The sequence below is a fragment of the Salmo salar genome, chromosome ssa13, assembly GCF_905237065.1.
Source record: "Salmo salar chromosome ssa13, Ssal_v3.1, whole genome shotgun sequence".
Classification (NCBI taxonomy): Eukaryota; Metazoa; Chordata; class Actinopteri; order Salmoniformes; family Salmonidae; genus Salmo; species Salmo salar.
In genome coordinates, this window is record NC_059454.1 from 24,316,174 (window position 1) to 24,332,561 (window position 16,388).

Genomic DNA, 16,388 nt, shown 5'->3' on the forward strand with positions numbered 1-16,388 from the left:
GTGTGATTTATTTCTATATTTCCCCCTTACAGGGGTATAACACACACACACACACACACACACACACACACACACACACACACACACACACACACACACACACACACACACACACACACACACACACACACACACACACACACACACACACACACACACACACACACACACACAGGAGCGAGAGACAAGGAGAGAAGACGATAGGAGAGAGAGAGATATGAGACCCTATGTCTTATCTTCAGCTCAAGGCCCAAAGGCTCCTCAGTACCGATGGTGTTGTCATATCTGTAAATCCCTCCATAACTCACTGTGTGTGAATGAATAGTTACCCATCCCTCTATACAGTTATGTGTGGGTATTTGAGTGCGCTGGGTAAACGTTTGAGGGACAAGGGGAGTGTGTTAAAATAAGGCGTGTATCTGCCTGTATGTCACACACAAACACACACACACACACACACAGGGACACACACAGGGTGCAGTGGATGGCCTTATTTATGTGTCTCTCCTTCAGCAGCATACAGGGGTGTGTCTGTAGAGAGATGATGTACACCACACCAGCTTCTGTTCCTACTCAACATTCATCAGACTACACAGTGCAGCCGCACCACATGTCACTTAGCTTTATAGAGCCGCCTGACAACACACACGTGTGCAGACTCTCCCACACACACACACACGTTCAGACTCGCACGCACGAACACACACAAATGCAGACACACACATGCATAGACTCACATGCACAAAGCACACACATACGAAGAAAACCAGTGTGTGAATGTGTGCGTGTGTGTGCACGTGTGTGTTACTGTGTGTGTATCAAACACGTGCCTTTTGTGAGGGTATCAAGCACATTGCCGATATGGCTATGTACAGTAGACGCCGTGTACGGTATGTGTGAGTATACTTAGTCAGTGTGTGTCACAATATGTTAAGGAGTTACCAAGACAATGTTCCCTCGAGGAAAAAAAGATGCTGCCTCCCTCCACACTACTGCAGTAAAAACAACAATACCTTCATTAAAAACAAAGTGTCCGAAAACAAAGTTTGAACAAAGTCAAGTTCATCAACTGTAAAGTAGCACGACTGATTGTGTATTGTCCTCTCCACCGGTGCAATAACACAGGATGCGGGCTATGACACGCCCTCCGCCGTCATCTTCATTACACAGAGTAAAGGGATGAAACGTCCTGATGCATATACCTGCACCGTGCTGCCACTCAGAACGAGCCCCCCGGAGCTGTTCACAATGTCAGCTTCTACTCTGATCATTATCCCCCCCATCAAAACAGCCCGACAGACAGCCCCGCCCCTCCCACCAACCAACCCTACCCCACCTCCCAGGTATACTGAGAAACACAATCACTCTCTCTGCTGTCCACCCACACATTAACATACACAAGGCTTTACCTACAGTACATGCTATGACCCAGTGTTTCCCAACTCCAGTCCTCCAGTACCCTCAACAGCACACATTTGTGTTGTAACCCTAGAGAAGCACACCTGATTCAACTTGTCAACTAAGCCCTCGATGAGTTGAATGATGTGTGCTTGTCTAGGTTTACAACAAAAAGATGTACTGTTGGGGGTACTGGAGGATTGGAGTTGGGGAACACTGCCATAAGTGATGAGGGTCACAGAGAGTCTGAGTCATCAGTGATGCAAATAGTGTGGATTATATATTACTAATGTAATGTATGGAGCAATGCTATTGGCTATAATGTATGGGTGGGTGTATGGGAACCATGTTATCAGCGACACAAATCGCCAACACCTTAGGTATAAGTGATGATAAACAGTAGTTGAGAACAAACACACAGCTGCTGCTGCACACACACACACACCACGTCTCAAACAGCGGAGGGACACAGGTGACTGATTGTGTGTTGCTTTACCTTTCGGAGATGACACGGTGGAATCTGTAGATGAAAGGGAGAGAGAAAAGAGAGGAGTGTGTTAGCGGTTGACAGGCTGTTGTCTCTGAGACATATCAAATGGCGGAGATGACAGCAGCAGTCAGTGATTCGCTGGGAGGGGAACAACGTCGTGGCCCAGGAGGGTAAACAGAAGGGGGCCGTTAGAACACAGTCAGGGGGTCTTTCATCTCAGCCCTCCAACAGCACAACCACTCCACTTCAACACACACACACACACAGTACTGCTGCCTTTCAACCATCCTGAGAGGGAGGGAGGGAGTAAGATGGAGAGAGGGGAAGAGAGGTGGAGAAAGAGAGAAGAGACTGACAGAAGGAGATTCTTTCTGATCTATCCCACCAAGACAAAGAAATGGAGGCCTAGAGAGTGAAGAGCTGAGAATGCATGAAATTCCCAGTCAACTGCAATCCATCATATAAGTTACTGTGAGTGGAGATTTTGAATAAGTAAAGCAATAACATCTTGGCTTTGTGAGAACACAATCCACATTCTTTTGGGGATGAAAACATTAACATTTTTTAGTGGGAGGGTTGTAGAGGCACTCTTGTTTTAAGTGTCACGACAACAGAGGGGACATTTACCTTATTGTTCTCATAAAATATTTACCACAACACTGTTTGGAAGCTCCCAAAGTTTCATTTTTATTTAATAGACTTGAAAAGTCATGAGGAATGCGAAAATAAATACGTTCTTCTGTTGCAATCTCGGAAGTCCAAATCCTTAAACGCATTTGTGTACTGGCCGGACGAGCTAGAAGCCCAAACAGCCGCAGACAGGGGAGGCCTGTAATAATTGAATACGGGTGGATTAGCGAGAGAGGTTGGGCTGAAAGGAAGATAATCTGCTGCTTTGCCTAATTGCCAGAAAAAATTAATAAAAATGGCCTCCATTGTGGCGTCGGTGTAGATCAAAGCAGCGCGGCGTGGGATTGGGTGGAAGTTAACGGCTTGCTGCTTTTTGTTTGGTGAGGTGTTCAGGAGGATTTGGGCCAATATTGCCCAGCTGGTTATTACATGGGTCTGACTGTCTGTTACTGTAGCTTCACAGTAGTGGGATGGCCCTCGCTGGAGAGAAAATCCTCTGCAAACTGGTACAGTTGGTGTTGGCATGTTCTGGTGCCATACCACATCCTATCATGCCAACTCTGTCGTCTCCATTGGAGAAACCGTGTAGCCATGAGTGCAGTTGATAAAAGGTCTACACATCTAGAATGAAACAGTAAGACTTCTATCTGAAGCTTGTTATATCTCGCCAATCCCTCAATGAAAGGGATATAGGAAAACATGGGAAAGAGCACTAACCTTTCAAACAAATTTTGTCATGCTCAATAATTGAACATGAGACTCTGTTGACGCAGGCCAACAGAGTAAATTCAACCACCTTCAATTACAACTAAAAGAGAGGGAGAGAGCATGCCAGATAGAGAGGTTCTGGCAAGCACACTTTATCAGGGGGCTGCCTGCATGCCTGTCTGTCTCCCTCCTAACAACCTTCCCAGGCCTTATTTACCATTCCCACAGAGAAAGAGAGATGGGAGGGAGAAGGAGAGAAAAATAGATCAAATCAAATGTTATTTGTCACATGCGCTGAATACAACAGGTGTACACCTTACAGTGAAATGCTTACAAGCCCTTAACCAACAACGCAGTTTTAAGAAAAATAAGTGTTAAGTGAAAATAACAAATAGTTAAAGAGCAGCAGTAAAATAACAGTAGCGAGGCTTTAAACAGGGGGTACCGGTACAGAGTCAATGTGCAGGGGCACAGGATAGTAATTGAGGTAATATGTAAATGTAAATTTGATTAGCTGTTCAGGAGAATTATGGCTTGGGGGTAGAAGCTGTATAGAAGCCTTTTGGACCTAGACTTGGCACTCCGGTACCGCGCGGTAGCAGAGAGAACAGTCTATGATTAGGGTGGCAGGAGTCTTTGACAATATTTTAGGGCCTTCCTCTGACACCGTCTAGTATAGAGGTCCTGGATGGCAGGAAGCTTGGCCCCAGAGATGTACTGGGCTGTACGCACTACCCTCTGTAGTGCCTTGCGGTCAGAGGCCGAGCAGTTGCCATACCAGGCAATGATGCAACCAGTCAGGATGCTCTCGATGGTGCAGCTGTAGAACGTTTTGATGATATGAGGACCCATGCCAAATCTTTTCAGTCTCCTGAGGGGGAATAGGCTTTGTTGTGCCCTCTTCACGACTGTCTTGGTGTGTTTGAACCATGATAGTCTGTTGGTGATGTGGACACCAGTGAACTTGAAGCTCTCAACCTGCTCCACTACAGCCCCGTCAACAAGAATGGGGATGTGCACGGTCCTCCTTTTCCTGTAGTCCACAATCATCTCCTTTGTCTTGATCACGTTGAGGGAGAGGTTGTTATTCTGGCACCACACAACCAGGTCTCTGACCTCCTCCCTATAGGCTGTCTTGTCGATGATCAGGCATACCACTGTTGTGTCATCGGCAAACTTAATGATGGTGTTGGAGTCGTGCCTGGCCATGCAGTCGTGGGTGAACAGCGAGTACATGAGGGGACTGAGCATGCACCCCTGAGGGACCCCGTGTTGAGGATCAGTGTGGCAGATGTGTTGTTACAAACCCTTACCACCTGGGAGTGGCCCGTCAGGAAGCCCAGGATCCAGATGCAGAGGGAGGTGTTTAGTCCCAGGGTCTTTAACTTATTTATGAGCTTTGAGGGCACTATGGTGTTGAACGCTGAGCTGTAGTCAATAAATATCATTCTAAAGTAGGTGTTCCTTTTGTCCAGGTGGGAAAGTGCCGTGTGGAGTGCAATAGAGATTGCATCATCTGTGGATCTGTTGGGGCGGTATGCAAATTGGGGTGGGACTAGGGTTTCTGGGATAATGGTTTTGATGTGAGCCATGACCAGCCATTTTAAGCACTTCATGGATACAGACGTGGTGGTCTGGTGGTCTGCTTGAAACATGTTGGTATTACAGACTCAGTCAGGGACAGGTTGAAAATGTCAGTGAAGACACTTGCCAGTTGGTCAGCGCATGCTCGGAGCACACGTCCTGGTAATCCGTCTGGCCCTGTGGCCTTGTGAATGTTGACCTGTTAAAAGGTCTTACACACATCGGCTACGGAGATAGTAATCACACAGTCGTCCGGAACAGCTGATGCTCTCATGCATGCTTCAGTGTTGCTTGCCTCGAAGCGAGCATCGAAGTAATTTAGCTTGTCTGGTATGCTCGTGTCACTGGGCAGCTCACGGCTGTGTTTTCCTTTGTAGTCTGTTATAGCTAACGAGCCCTGACACATCCAGTATTGACGCTTTGCCTGTTTCATTGTTCGTCTGAGGGGATTTCTTATAAGTGTCCGGGTTAGAGGCCCGCTCCTTGAAAGCGGCAGCTCTACCCTTTAGCTCACTGCAGATGTTGTCTGTAATCCATGGCTTCTGGTTGGGGTATGTACGTATGGTCAATGTGGGGGCAACATCATTGAAGCACTTATTGATGAAGCCAGTGACTGATGTTGTGTACTCCTCAATGCCATCAGAAGAATCCCGGAACAAATTCCAGTCTGTGCTAGCAAAACAGTCCTGTAGCTTAGCATCTGCGTCATCTGACCACTTCTTAAATGACCGAGTCCCTGGTGCTTCCTGTCTTACTGTTTGCTTGTAAGCAGAAATTAGGAGGATAGAATTATGGTCAGATTTGCCAAATGGAGGGCGAGCTTTGTACGTGTTTCTGTGTGTGGATTAAAGGTGGTCTCGAGTTTTTATTTTCTCTGGTTGCACATTTAACATTTGCATTGTCCTGTTTGTTTATGGCCTTGAGTGCAATTCAAAAGTTTGTGGTCACTTAGAAATGTCCTTGTTTTTGAAGAAAAAGCTCATTTTTTGTCCATTAAAATAACAGCAAATTGATCAAAAATACAGTGTAGACATTGTTAATGTTGGAAATGGCTATTGTAGCTGGAAACGGCTGATTTTTTATGGAGTATCTACATAGGCGTACAGAGGCCCATTATCAGCAACCATCACTCCTGTGTTCTAATGGCATGTTGTGTTATCTAATCCAAGTTGATCATTTTAAAAGGCTAATTGATCATTAGAAAACCCTTTTGCAATTATGTTAGCACAGCTGAAAACTGTTGTGCTAATTAAAGAAGCAATAAAACTGGCCTTCTTTAGACTAGTTGAGTATCTGGAGCATCAGCATTTGTGGGTTCGATTACAGGCTCAAAATGGCCAGAAACAAAATACTTTCTGCTGAAACACGTCAGTCTATAATTGTTCTGAGAAATGAAGGCTTTTCCATGCGAGAAATTGCCAAGAAACTGAAAATCTCGCACAACGCTGTGTACTACTCCTTTCACAGAACAGCGCAAACTGGCTCTAACCAGAATAGAACGAGGAGTCAACAGTGAAGAGGTGACTCCGGGATGCTGGCCTTCTAGGCAGAGTTGCAAAGAAAAAGCCATATATCAGATTGGCCAATAAAAAGAAAAGATTAAGATGGGCAAAAGAACACAGACACTGGACAGAGGAAGATTGGGAGTGTTATGGACAGACAAATCTAAGTTTGAGGTGTTCAGATCACAAAGAAGAACATTCGTGAGACGCAGACAGAAAAAAGGAAAAGATGCTGGAGGCGTGCTTGACACCATCTGTCAACTATGGTGGAGGCAATGTGATGGTGGTCCCGTGTGGCTCAGTTGGTAGAGCATGGTGTTTGCAATGCCAGGGTTGTGGGTTTGATTCCCATGGGGGACCAGTACGGAGAAAAAATGTATGAAATGTATGCATTCACTACTGTAAGTCGCTCTGGATAAGTGCGTCTGCTAAATTACTAAAATGTAAATGTATGGTCTGGGGGTACTTTGGTGGTGGTAATATGAGAGATTTGAACAGGGTAAAAGGGATCTTGAAGAAGGAAGGCTATCTCTCCATTTTGCAACGATATGCCATACCCTGTGGACGGCGCTTAATTGGAGCCAATTTCCTCCTACAACAGGACAATGACCCAAAGCACAGCTCCAAACTATGCAAGAACTATTTAGGGAAGAAGCAGTCAGCTGGTATTCTGTCTATAATGGAGTGGCCAGCACAGTCACCGGATCTCAACCCTTCTGAGCTCTTGTGGGAGCAGCTTGACCGTATGGTACGTAAGAAGTGCCCATCAAGCCAATCCAAGTTGTGGGAGGTGCTTCAGGAAGCGTGGGGTGAAATCTCTTCAGATTACCTCAACAAAATGACAACTAGGATGCCAAAGGTCTGCAAGGCTGTAATTGCTGCAAATGGAGGATTCTTTGATGAAAGCAAAGTTTGAAGGACACAATTATTATTTCAATAAAAATCATTATTTATAACCTTGTCAACGTCTTGACTATATTTCCTATTTATTTTGCAACTCATTTCATATGTTTTCATGGAAACAAAGACATGTCTAAGTGACCCCAAACTTTTGAACTGTAGCGTTCAAAAGTTTATTTATATATATATATATACAGTTGAAGTCGGAAGTTTACATACACTTAGGTTGAAGTCATTAAAACTCGTTTTTCAACCACTCCACCAATTTCTTGTTAATAAACTATAGTTTTGGCAAGTCGGTTAGGACATCTACTTTGTGCATGACACAAGTAATTTTTCCAACAATTGTATAATAACTGATTATTTCACTTATAATTCACTGTTTCACAATTGCAGTGGGTCAGAAGTTTACATACATTAAGTTGACTGTGCCTTTAAACAGCTTGAAAATTCCCGAGAATTATGTCATGGCTTTAGAAACGTCTGATAGGCTAATTGACATCATTTGAGTCAATTGGAGGTGTACCTGTGGATGTATTTCAAGGCCTACCTTCAAACTCAGTGCCTCTTTGCTTGACATCATGGGAAAATCAAAAGAAAGCAGTCAAGACCTCAGAAAAGAATTGTAGACCTCCACAAGTCTGGTTCATCCTTGGGAGCAATTTCCAAACGCCATGTTCATCTGTACAAACAATAGTACGCAAGTATAAACACCATGGGACCAAGCATCCATCATACCGCTCAGGAAGGAGACACGTTCTGTCTCCTAAAGATGAACATACTTTAATGCGAAAGGTGCAAATCAATCCCAGAACAACAGTAAAGGACCCTGTGAAGATGCTGGACGAAACAGGTACAAAAGTATCTATATCCACAGTAAAACGAGTCCTATATCAACATAACCTGAAAGGCCGCTCAGTAAGGAAGAAGCCACTGCTCCAAACCCCCCATAAAAAAGCCAGACTACGGTTTGCAACTGCACATGGGGACAAAAATCTTACTTTTTGGAGAAATGTCTTCTGGTCTGATGAAACAAAAATAGAACTGTTTGGCCATAATGACCATCGTAACATTTGGAGGAAAAAGGGGGAGGCTTGCAAGCCAAAGAACACCATCCCAACCGTGAAGCACGGGGGTGGCAGCATCATGTTGTGGGTGTGCTTTGCTGCAGGAGGGACTGGTGCGCTTCACAAAATAGATGGCATCATGAGGTAGGAAAATTATGTGGATATATTGAAGCAAAATCTCAAGACATCAGTCAGGAAGTTAAAGCTTTGTCGCAAATGGGTCTTCCAAATGGGCAATGACCCCAAGCATACTTTCAAAATTGTGGCAAAATGGCTTAAGGACAACAAAGTCAAGGTTTCGGAGTGGCCATCACAAAGCCCTGACCTCAATCCCATAGAAAATTTGTGGGCAGAACTGAAAAAGTGTGTGTGAGCATGGGGGCCAACAAACCTGACTTAGTTACACCAGCTCTGTCAGGAGGAATGGGCCAAATTTCACCAAAGTTATTGTGGGAAGCTTGTGGAAGGCTACCCGAAATGTTTGACCCAAGTTAAACAATTTAAAGTCAATGCTACCAAATACTAATTGAGTGTATGTAAACTTCTGACCCACTGGGAATGTGATGAAAGAAATAAAAGCTGAAATAAATCATTCTCTCTACTATTATTCTGACATTTCACATTCTTAAAATAAAGTGGTGATCCTAACTTACCTAAAACAGGGAATTGTTACTACGATTAAATGTCAGGAATTGTGAAAAACTGAGTTTAAATGTATTTGGCTAAGGTGTATGTGAACTTCCGACTTCCGAAGCTTCCGAAGAAAGAAATAGTGCTGTAATGATAGTTTGCTTTACCAGCAGCAGCTGACAATGATAGATGACAAACACTTTTTCCTTCTTAACACACATCAATATGTTGCATAATAAAGCCCTTTGACGGCCTCCTGTATACAGAGAGATATTAAGCTGTTTGAAAGGTAAAGCTCTTTTTCCCCTCAGACCATCGATTGGCTGGTTTCTTGCCTGTGTCGCCGGTGGCTTAAATTGATTTGGAGGCTAAATTCCAGTGAATATGTGAGTGGCATTTTGACGCCCACTACTAGCCTCCTGTGGTTGGGTATTATGCAAATAAGGCTATTCGTCAATACAGTGATCCCAGTCTATCCTACTCTGCAGCAGGTTTATGCAAGCTCAGGTAATGCCAGGCCTGATATGGATTGCATGCACGGGGACACCAAAAGTAGTGGTGAAACAAAGGACTAAGTTGTAATTCTCAATATCGTTTTTCCACTTTCTCTGTTTGTCTTTTGTTCTCCTTTTTCTCAGAGAGGAGAGACACAGAAATAGTATGAATGTTTATGAAGGTTCAATGTTTTGTTTCTTGTCTTTTGGGTACTATAGTGGAAAGATATACGACACAGGATGATGGTCTAACATTGTGCTTGACCTACAATCTAATCAGGCATTGACAGGAACACGTGTGTTGACATTTACAACACTGATCAGCCATTCACATCTAGGGATTTATATGCATCTAGAAATCTATGCATTTTAATGAGCATATTACTTATGAACAACTACAAAATAATTAAAATAAATATAATAAATAACATAATTGAGTAATATTCACTGTCAACTAGGATTGCAACGCAGTCATGGCCTATATTGGTTTGCCTTACTGCCTGCAGTAGGTTACTCAAGGCTATTGTTGAAATGGTTATTGTTCATGAATGTGAGATTAGATTCAAGTGTAGTAAAAGTGGCCTCACAAATATCTCTTCTCTGAGTCGTTCCGAAACTCATAGAGCAAAACCATGAGGTCTGAATAATAATGTTTCAAACCCCTTTCAAGAGAAGCATACTCTCTCTCTCTCTCTTTCTCTGGAATGCAATATGGAGATGTAGCTGGAATGTATCAAATTTAAGCAGTGAGAGAAAATAAGACTCTGTGGACACCCCTGAGAACTAATCTCTCCCAGGACTAACACCAGTCAGCCGCTTTGGAGTGCTGGGTTGTTGTGTTTTCAAGGGTTGCTGGAGGAGTGTAAAGAGTCAGACTGTCCAGAAGTGAAGGGTTCTATCTCTCCTTGTTATGAGAGTGAGAGCGCCCTGCAGACATCATTTTATGGGCATACATCACCAAAGGGGACAGAAGCCTCAAAATAGCCTTTCACCGCTGAGGGTGTGAATCTCTTTCTCTCCCTCCTACTCTTCGCCCTCTCTCGTCTTCCCTGCATCTCTTTTCTCCCTGTCATTTGCCATCCCCTCCGTGTTATTTATCTTTCTTCTCCTCTCTGATTTCTCCTCTCCCCTCTTTTCCTTCTCATGTTCCCTTGCTCCCTTCTCTCTAGCTCCCCTCTTCTCTTTCTACTCCTGTGACCACCCCCTCCTTTCTGCTCCCTCCATTCCCCTCTCCTGTCTTTGACTCCCAGAAGCACTTAATGAGAGGGCAGCTGGGTCTTCCTGGGGCTTCACACGATACACACAGCAGGAGCACACAGCTGGGCAGCAGCAGCTAGCGTGCAGCTGGAAGTGTGTTGGTGCGTGTGTGTGCCTGCGTGAGTTTGTGTGTGTGTGTGTGTGTGTGTGTGTGTGTGTGTGTGTGTGTGTGTGTGTGTGTGTGTGTGTGTGTGTGTGTGTGTGCATGCATGTGTTTGTTGATGCGTGTGTGTGTCCAGAGGACAGTGTGTGGTCAATGCAGCTGGTTCTATCTAAAGCAGCCCAGCTAAACTTGAGATGCAGCTGGTGCAACCAGTTCCATGTGTTTTGATTATAATATAGTGCTGCTAGCTGCTACCATACTGAAACATGGGCAAGTTTCTCCTTTACAGCTCTGACTACTGAAAAGTGCTGCTTTTTAATGGTGGTATGTTTATAGCATTTCGTTACTGGGACAGTCACCCGTCTGGTGCTGGAGCCGTGTGTGTGTGTGTGTGTGTGTGTGTGTGTGTGTGTGTGTGTGTGTGTGTGTGTGTGTGTGTGTGTGTGTGTGTGTGTGTGTGTGTGTGTGTGTGTGTGCGCATGCCTTTGCATTGGTGTGTTTTTGTGCATGCATGTGTGTGTGAGGGGGTCATTCTCCCCTCAGGCAGGGCAGAGTGCCCGTGGCCATACGGCCTGGCTGCCCAGCCTCTAATATCTGATCAAGGACCATCTGCTGTTGGTACCGGTACCCCTATACATCCTGATACAGTGTAATTGAATTAGAGTGCATTGGAAAGCTGTCTCCTATTGACCTCTTTAAGTTACGGACTTATCAGAGGTTGCCCTGGGAATAACTTTAATTAAAGACAGAAATTGGTTTTGATTTTATACTCATCATGAACAGAGTAATCCTCACAGCTAATCACCACTTCATCAAGACAAATGAAAACCATATCGGGGAAGACAAAGCGTGTTTGTGTGTGTGTGTCAGGGGCATGTACAGGACTGCGGACATAAGCAAATGCAGCTGTCCTCAGATAATTAAGCATCATTGATATATTGAAGCTTAATGTAATTAGGATCAATTCCTACACTGCAGTTTATTGTTGCTTAATCACCCTCGTTCCACCTGAGTGAACTTGGCCATGTTGATACAACATTACTGCCAGTTATGAACCCACAGGAAGACACATATTGACGGATGGTGACCCCGGTCACACTTGACCTCTGACCTGAAAGTTAATGAGTGCGATAGGGTTGAGTGATGGTGTCGTGGCTTCTCATGACCATGGCTGGTCCTATAAGACCCTACAAAGCCATACGATAGGCCTGTTTAGCCAGGCTTCCGCTGGGGGAAGATCCCACTGCCTCACTCAGGGGTTCTAGTTCATTAGCGAGTCTTCTGGATTGAGATCTTGGGATGTCACATCCATGCTAATCACATCTTTGCTAATGAAGGCCAAAAATCTGCCTTGTGTGTAGCTAGTCTCTGAGGTGAAAGACCACTGGCTGGGTGTGTCAATGCACATGGTGGGAGGATTGTTTCAAGCAGACAGTCCCCCAGCCTCATGGCAATTACTGTTGGTATCAAGACAGGTCCTCTTTACTTTTTGCTTCTCTTTTTATATGTTTATTCATTAGCTCAGCTACATGCTTGCTGAGGCAGGTTTCTACTCCATGTTATGACAATAACAGGACATTTGACCACTTGTTCTCCCACTCTCTCTCTCTTTTTATTCTCAATTTCATGTAGTTATTTTAACAAAGGTAGCGTGTGTCTTCTCTCTACGTCTCTGGATGTGTTAGGCGCGGTAGCTAGTGTGCTTGTTAAGACAAGAGGGAGAGGCTGCTGATGTTGGGTCATGATCCCACCCAATGCATGTTGCTCTTTCCCCCCTTGTCTGCTGAGAAAGGTCAGCGCTGCTGTTATTCTCCACTGACAGAGAGCAGGCTGCAGGCAGCCCACGCAAACAGGAAGATGTCACCTTTTCCAGGAAGCTCTAAATTACAGCGCTGATGAGAGTTCACCGCCACAGAGTCGATGGTTCTCCGATAGACACATGGTGACTGCTTCAGCAGCTTCCACATTCATTATTTTCCCTCAATCTTTGGTGGATTGGAGTGTGTCAAGAGTAGTGGATGCTATTTGCAGTGTGTTTGCTCTTTGAAAGCACACACAGAGAATGGAGGTAATCTGGTGCGTTTGAGAGTGCGGTGTTCATGGGTGTCAGGCTGTACTGTCGTTAGCAGAGGCAGGGGTGCTGTAATTATCATCCTTTTATTGTTGAATGATTTTTTTATTTTTAATATACTTTTTAATATAGCCACTCTATTGTCTAACAAAGCGGCAACACATCAGTGCTCATGTATAAAATACAAGTATAACCAACTGTCTCCCTTGGAAACGCTAAAGGAACAATCCAATTTGCCTCTAAGCATCACATACAAAATGAAGCAAGTGGCTCTTAGTAACAGATGTCTTTTTGGTATCACATTTGTTTTTCTCTCTCTCCCCCTAAAACCTACAATGACCTATTATTCAAAAAGCTAAATGTTTTAAAAGCCTATGCCTTCTCTCTTTCTAAGAAAGGACGAGAACAGGAGAGTAGAAAGCATAGTAGCGCAGTAATTAGCAGTTAGTTATGCAGCTGTGTATTCTGTGCTCCACTCTTTACATACAGCACAGCACAGGGTAGAGAGGAGAGAGCAGCATTCTCTCTCATTATGTACTAATGACTTGTCTATTAATGAAAATGGAAAACATTTTGCTAGCGCCACAGGTTCAGCTGGATTAATTATTACTTTGGAGGAGGAATGAAAACACAAAGTGCTGCAACGCTAAATGAGGTGCTTTACGCACTAGGTAACTGTTCTGTTCTCACAGGTGGCATTGAACCCTCTTGAGAAAGAAAATACTACATTTGGCAAGCCAGGAAGCTAATAATCACACAATATGGCAACTACAGTACACAATATGGAAACTACAGTACCTCAAAATGCACTCTCTCTCTCTCTCTCACACACACACACACACACACACACACACACACACACACACACACACACACACACACACACACACACACACACACACACACACACACACACACACACACACACAGTAACTCACTCCCCCTGTCAGCTGAACACACACTTTACTGCAGTGACAATTGTGGCGTTTAGGTGTGGGGCCTGAGATTTAGCCTGCGCCCGGTGCACTGAAATAAAAACCAATTCCAAACTAATTGCAGTGCGCCCACTGAACATCTCTCCATTCTCACCCAAAGCCCAGGCTGTAAATATCGATAGCAATGTGTCACTGGCCACAGTCAATAGTAATACAAATATACCAAATCCAATAGCTTCAACACAATTCAAGTTGTTTGGTTCTAGGAGGTGCAGATTTAGAGCTGGGGGATGCCACATTACATGTTGGACACGGTAGGCTGATGGGGAGAGAGAGAGAGAGAGAGAAAGACACTTTTTGTCTTTCTTTAATGAAACATTCTCATTTCATAAAAAACTCACCCCCCCTAAAAATAAAACACCAAAATATACTGCTCAAAAAAATAAAGGGAACACTTAAACAACACATCCTAGATCTGAATTAAAGAAATAATCTTATTAAATACTTTTTTCTTTACATAGTTGAATGTGCTGACAACAAAATCCCACAAAAATAATCAATGGAAATCCAATTTATCAACCCATGGAGGTCTGGATTTGGAGACACACTCAAAATTAAAGTGGAAAACCACACTACAGGCTGATCCAACTTTGATGTAATGTCCTTAAAACAAGTCAAAATGAGGCTCAGTAGTGTGTGTGGCCTCCACGTGCCTGTATGACCTCCCTACAACGCCTGGGCATGCTCCCGATGAGGTGGCGGATGGTCTCCTGAGGGATCTCCTCCCAGACCTGGACTAAAGCATCCGCCAACTCCTGGACAGTCTGTGGTGCAACGTGGCGTTGGTGGATGGAGCGAGACATGATGTCCCAGATGTGCTCAATTGGATTCAGGTCTGGGGAACGGGCGGGCCAGTCCATAGCATCAATGCCTTCCTCTTGCAGGAACTGCTGACACACTCCAGCCACATGAGGTCTAGCATTGTCTTGCATTAGGAGGAACCCAGGGCCAACCGCACCAGCATATGGTCTCACAAGGGGTCTGAGGATCTCATCTCGGTACCTAATGGCAGTCAGGCTACCTCTGGCGAGCACATGGAGGGCTGTGCGGCACCCCAAAGAAATGCCACCCCACACCGTGACTGACCCACCGCCAAACCGGTCATGCTGGAGGATGTTGCAGGCAGCAGAACGTTCTCCACGGCATCTCCAGACTCTGTCACGTCTGTCACGTGCTCAGTGTGAACCTGCTTTCATCTGTGAAGAGCACAGGGCGCCAGTGGCGAATTTGCCAATCTTGGTGTTCTCTGGCAAATGCCAAACGTCCTGCACGGTGTTGGGCTGTAAGCACAACCCCCACCTGTGGACGTCGGGCCCTCATACCACCCTCATGGAGTCTGTTTCTGACCATTTGAGCAGACACATGCACATTTGTGGCCTGCTGGAGGTCATTTTGCAGGGCTCTGGCAGTGTTCCTCCTTGCACAAAGGCGGAGGTAGCGGTCCTGCTGCTGGGTTGTTGCCCTCCTACGACCTCCGACCTCCTCCACGTCTCTTGATGTACTGGCCTGTCTCCTGGTAGCGCCTCCATGCTCTGGACACTACGCTGACAGACACAGCAAACCTTCTTGCCACAGCTCGCATTGATGTGCCATCCTGGATGAGCTGCACTACCTGAGCCACTTGTGTGGGTTGTAGACTCCATGTAGACTCTCATGCTACCACTAGAGTGAAAGCACCGCCAGCATTCAAAAGTGACCAAAACATCAGCCAGGAAGCATAGGAACTGAGAAGTGGTCTGTGGTCACCACCGGCAGAACCACTCCTTTATTGGGGGTATCTTGCTAATTGCCTATAATTTCCACCTGTTGTCTATTCCATTTGCACAACAGCATGTGAAATGTATTGTCAATCAGTGTTGCTTCCTAAGTGGACAGTTTGATTTCACAGAAGTGTGATTGACTTGGAGTTACATTGTGTTGTTTAAGTGTTCCCTTTATTTTTTTGAGCAGTTTATATCCTGTACTGCATACATGTACCATACTCACCTTTCCCTCTACCACACGATACAAAACACTACACATCACAATAACTACAACCGTATATCCAATAAATCTTCCCCAGCTATATAGACAGCCCCCCCAACATACCATATCTTCTGAAACATCTCCACACTTTTTATCATTCTATTGAACTCAAACTCAACCCTAAGGCGCGCAGAGACCATCCCATTAAATAATAGTAAAGGGTCTGTTATCCCCCCACCTTTGACCCTGTTCCTCCTTGTTAACCAAATAGCAAACTTCGCCTGAGCAAACAGAAAATTCAACAAAACACATTTGGCCTTATCCTTATTCAAATACCTGTACCCCATCATAAACATCCCAACAGTAAAAACCACCCTCAACCTCTCACACATACATTCCAACAGAGACATTAATGACTATAACCTGGCGCACACAGAAAACACATGAATCACAGTTTCTTTCATAACACAGAAAGGACACCCCTGCCCGATTCCCGGTTCAACCCGTACCAACCAGCTGTTAGTGGCCAGGGCTCCATGTAGAACCCTCCACTGGAGATTCCTGACCTCTTTGGTACTGGGGGTTTGTAAAGCC

General features: G+C 44.8%; 1 protein-coding gene across 1 annotated transcript in view; it reads right to left on the bottom strand.

Annotated features, from left to right (window-relative positions):
* Positions 1-16,388, bottom strand: part of LOC106566735 (cadherin-4) — a 512,548-nt gene that overhangs the window by 291,213 nt on the left and 204,947 nt on the right. Inside the window, exon 3 of the mRNA XM_014135075.2 lies at positions 1,895-1,918. Coding sequence (XP_013990550.1) covers positions 1,895-1,918 — 24 coding nt within the window. The remainder of the gene's footprint in view (positions 1-1,894; positions 1,919-16,388) is intronic.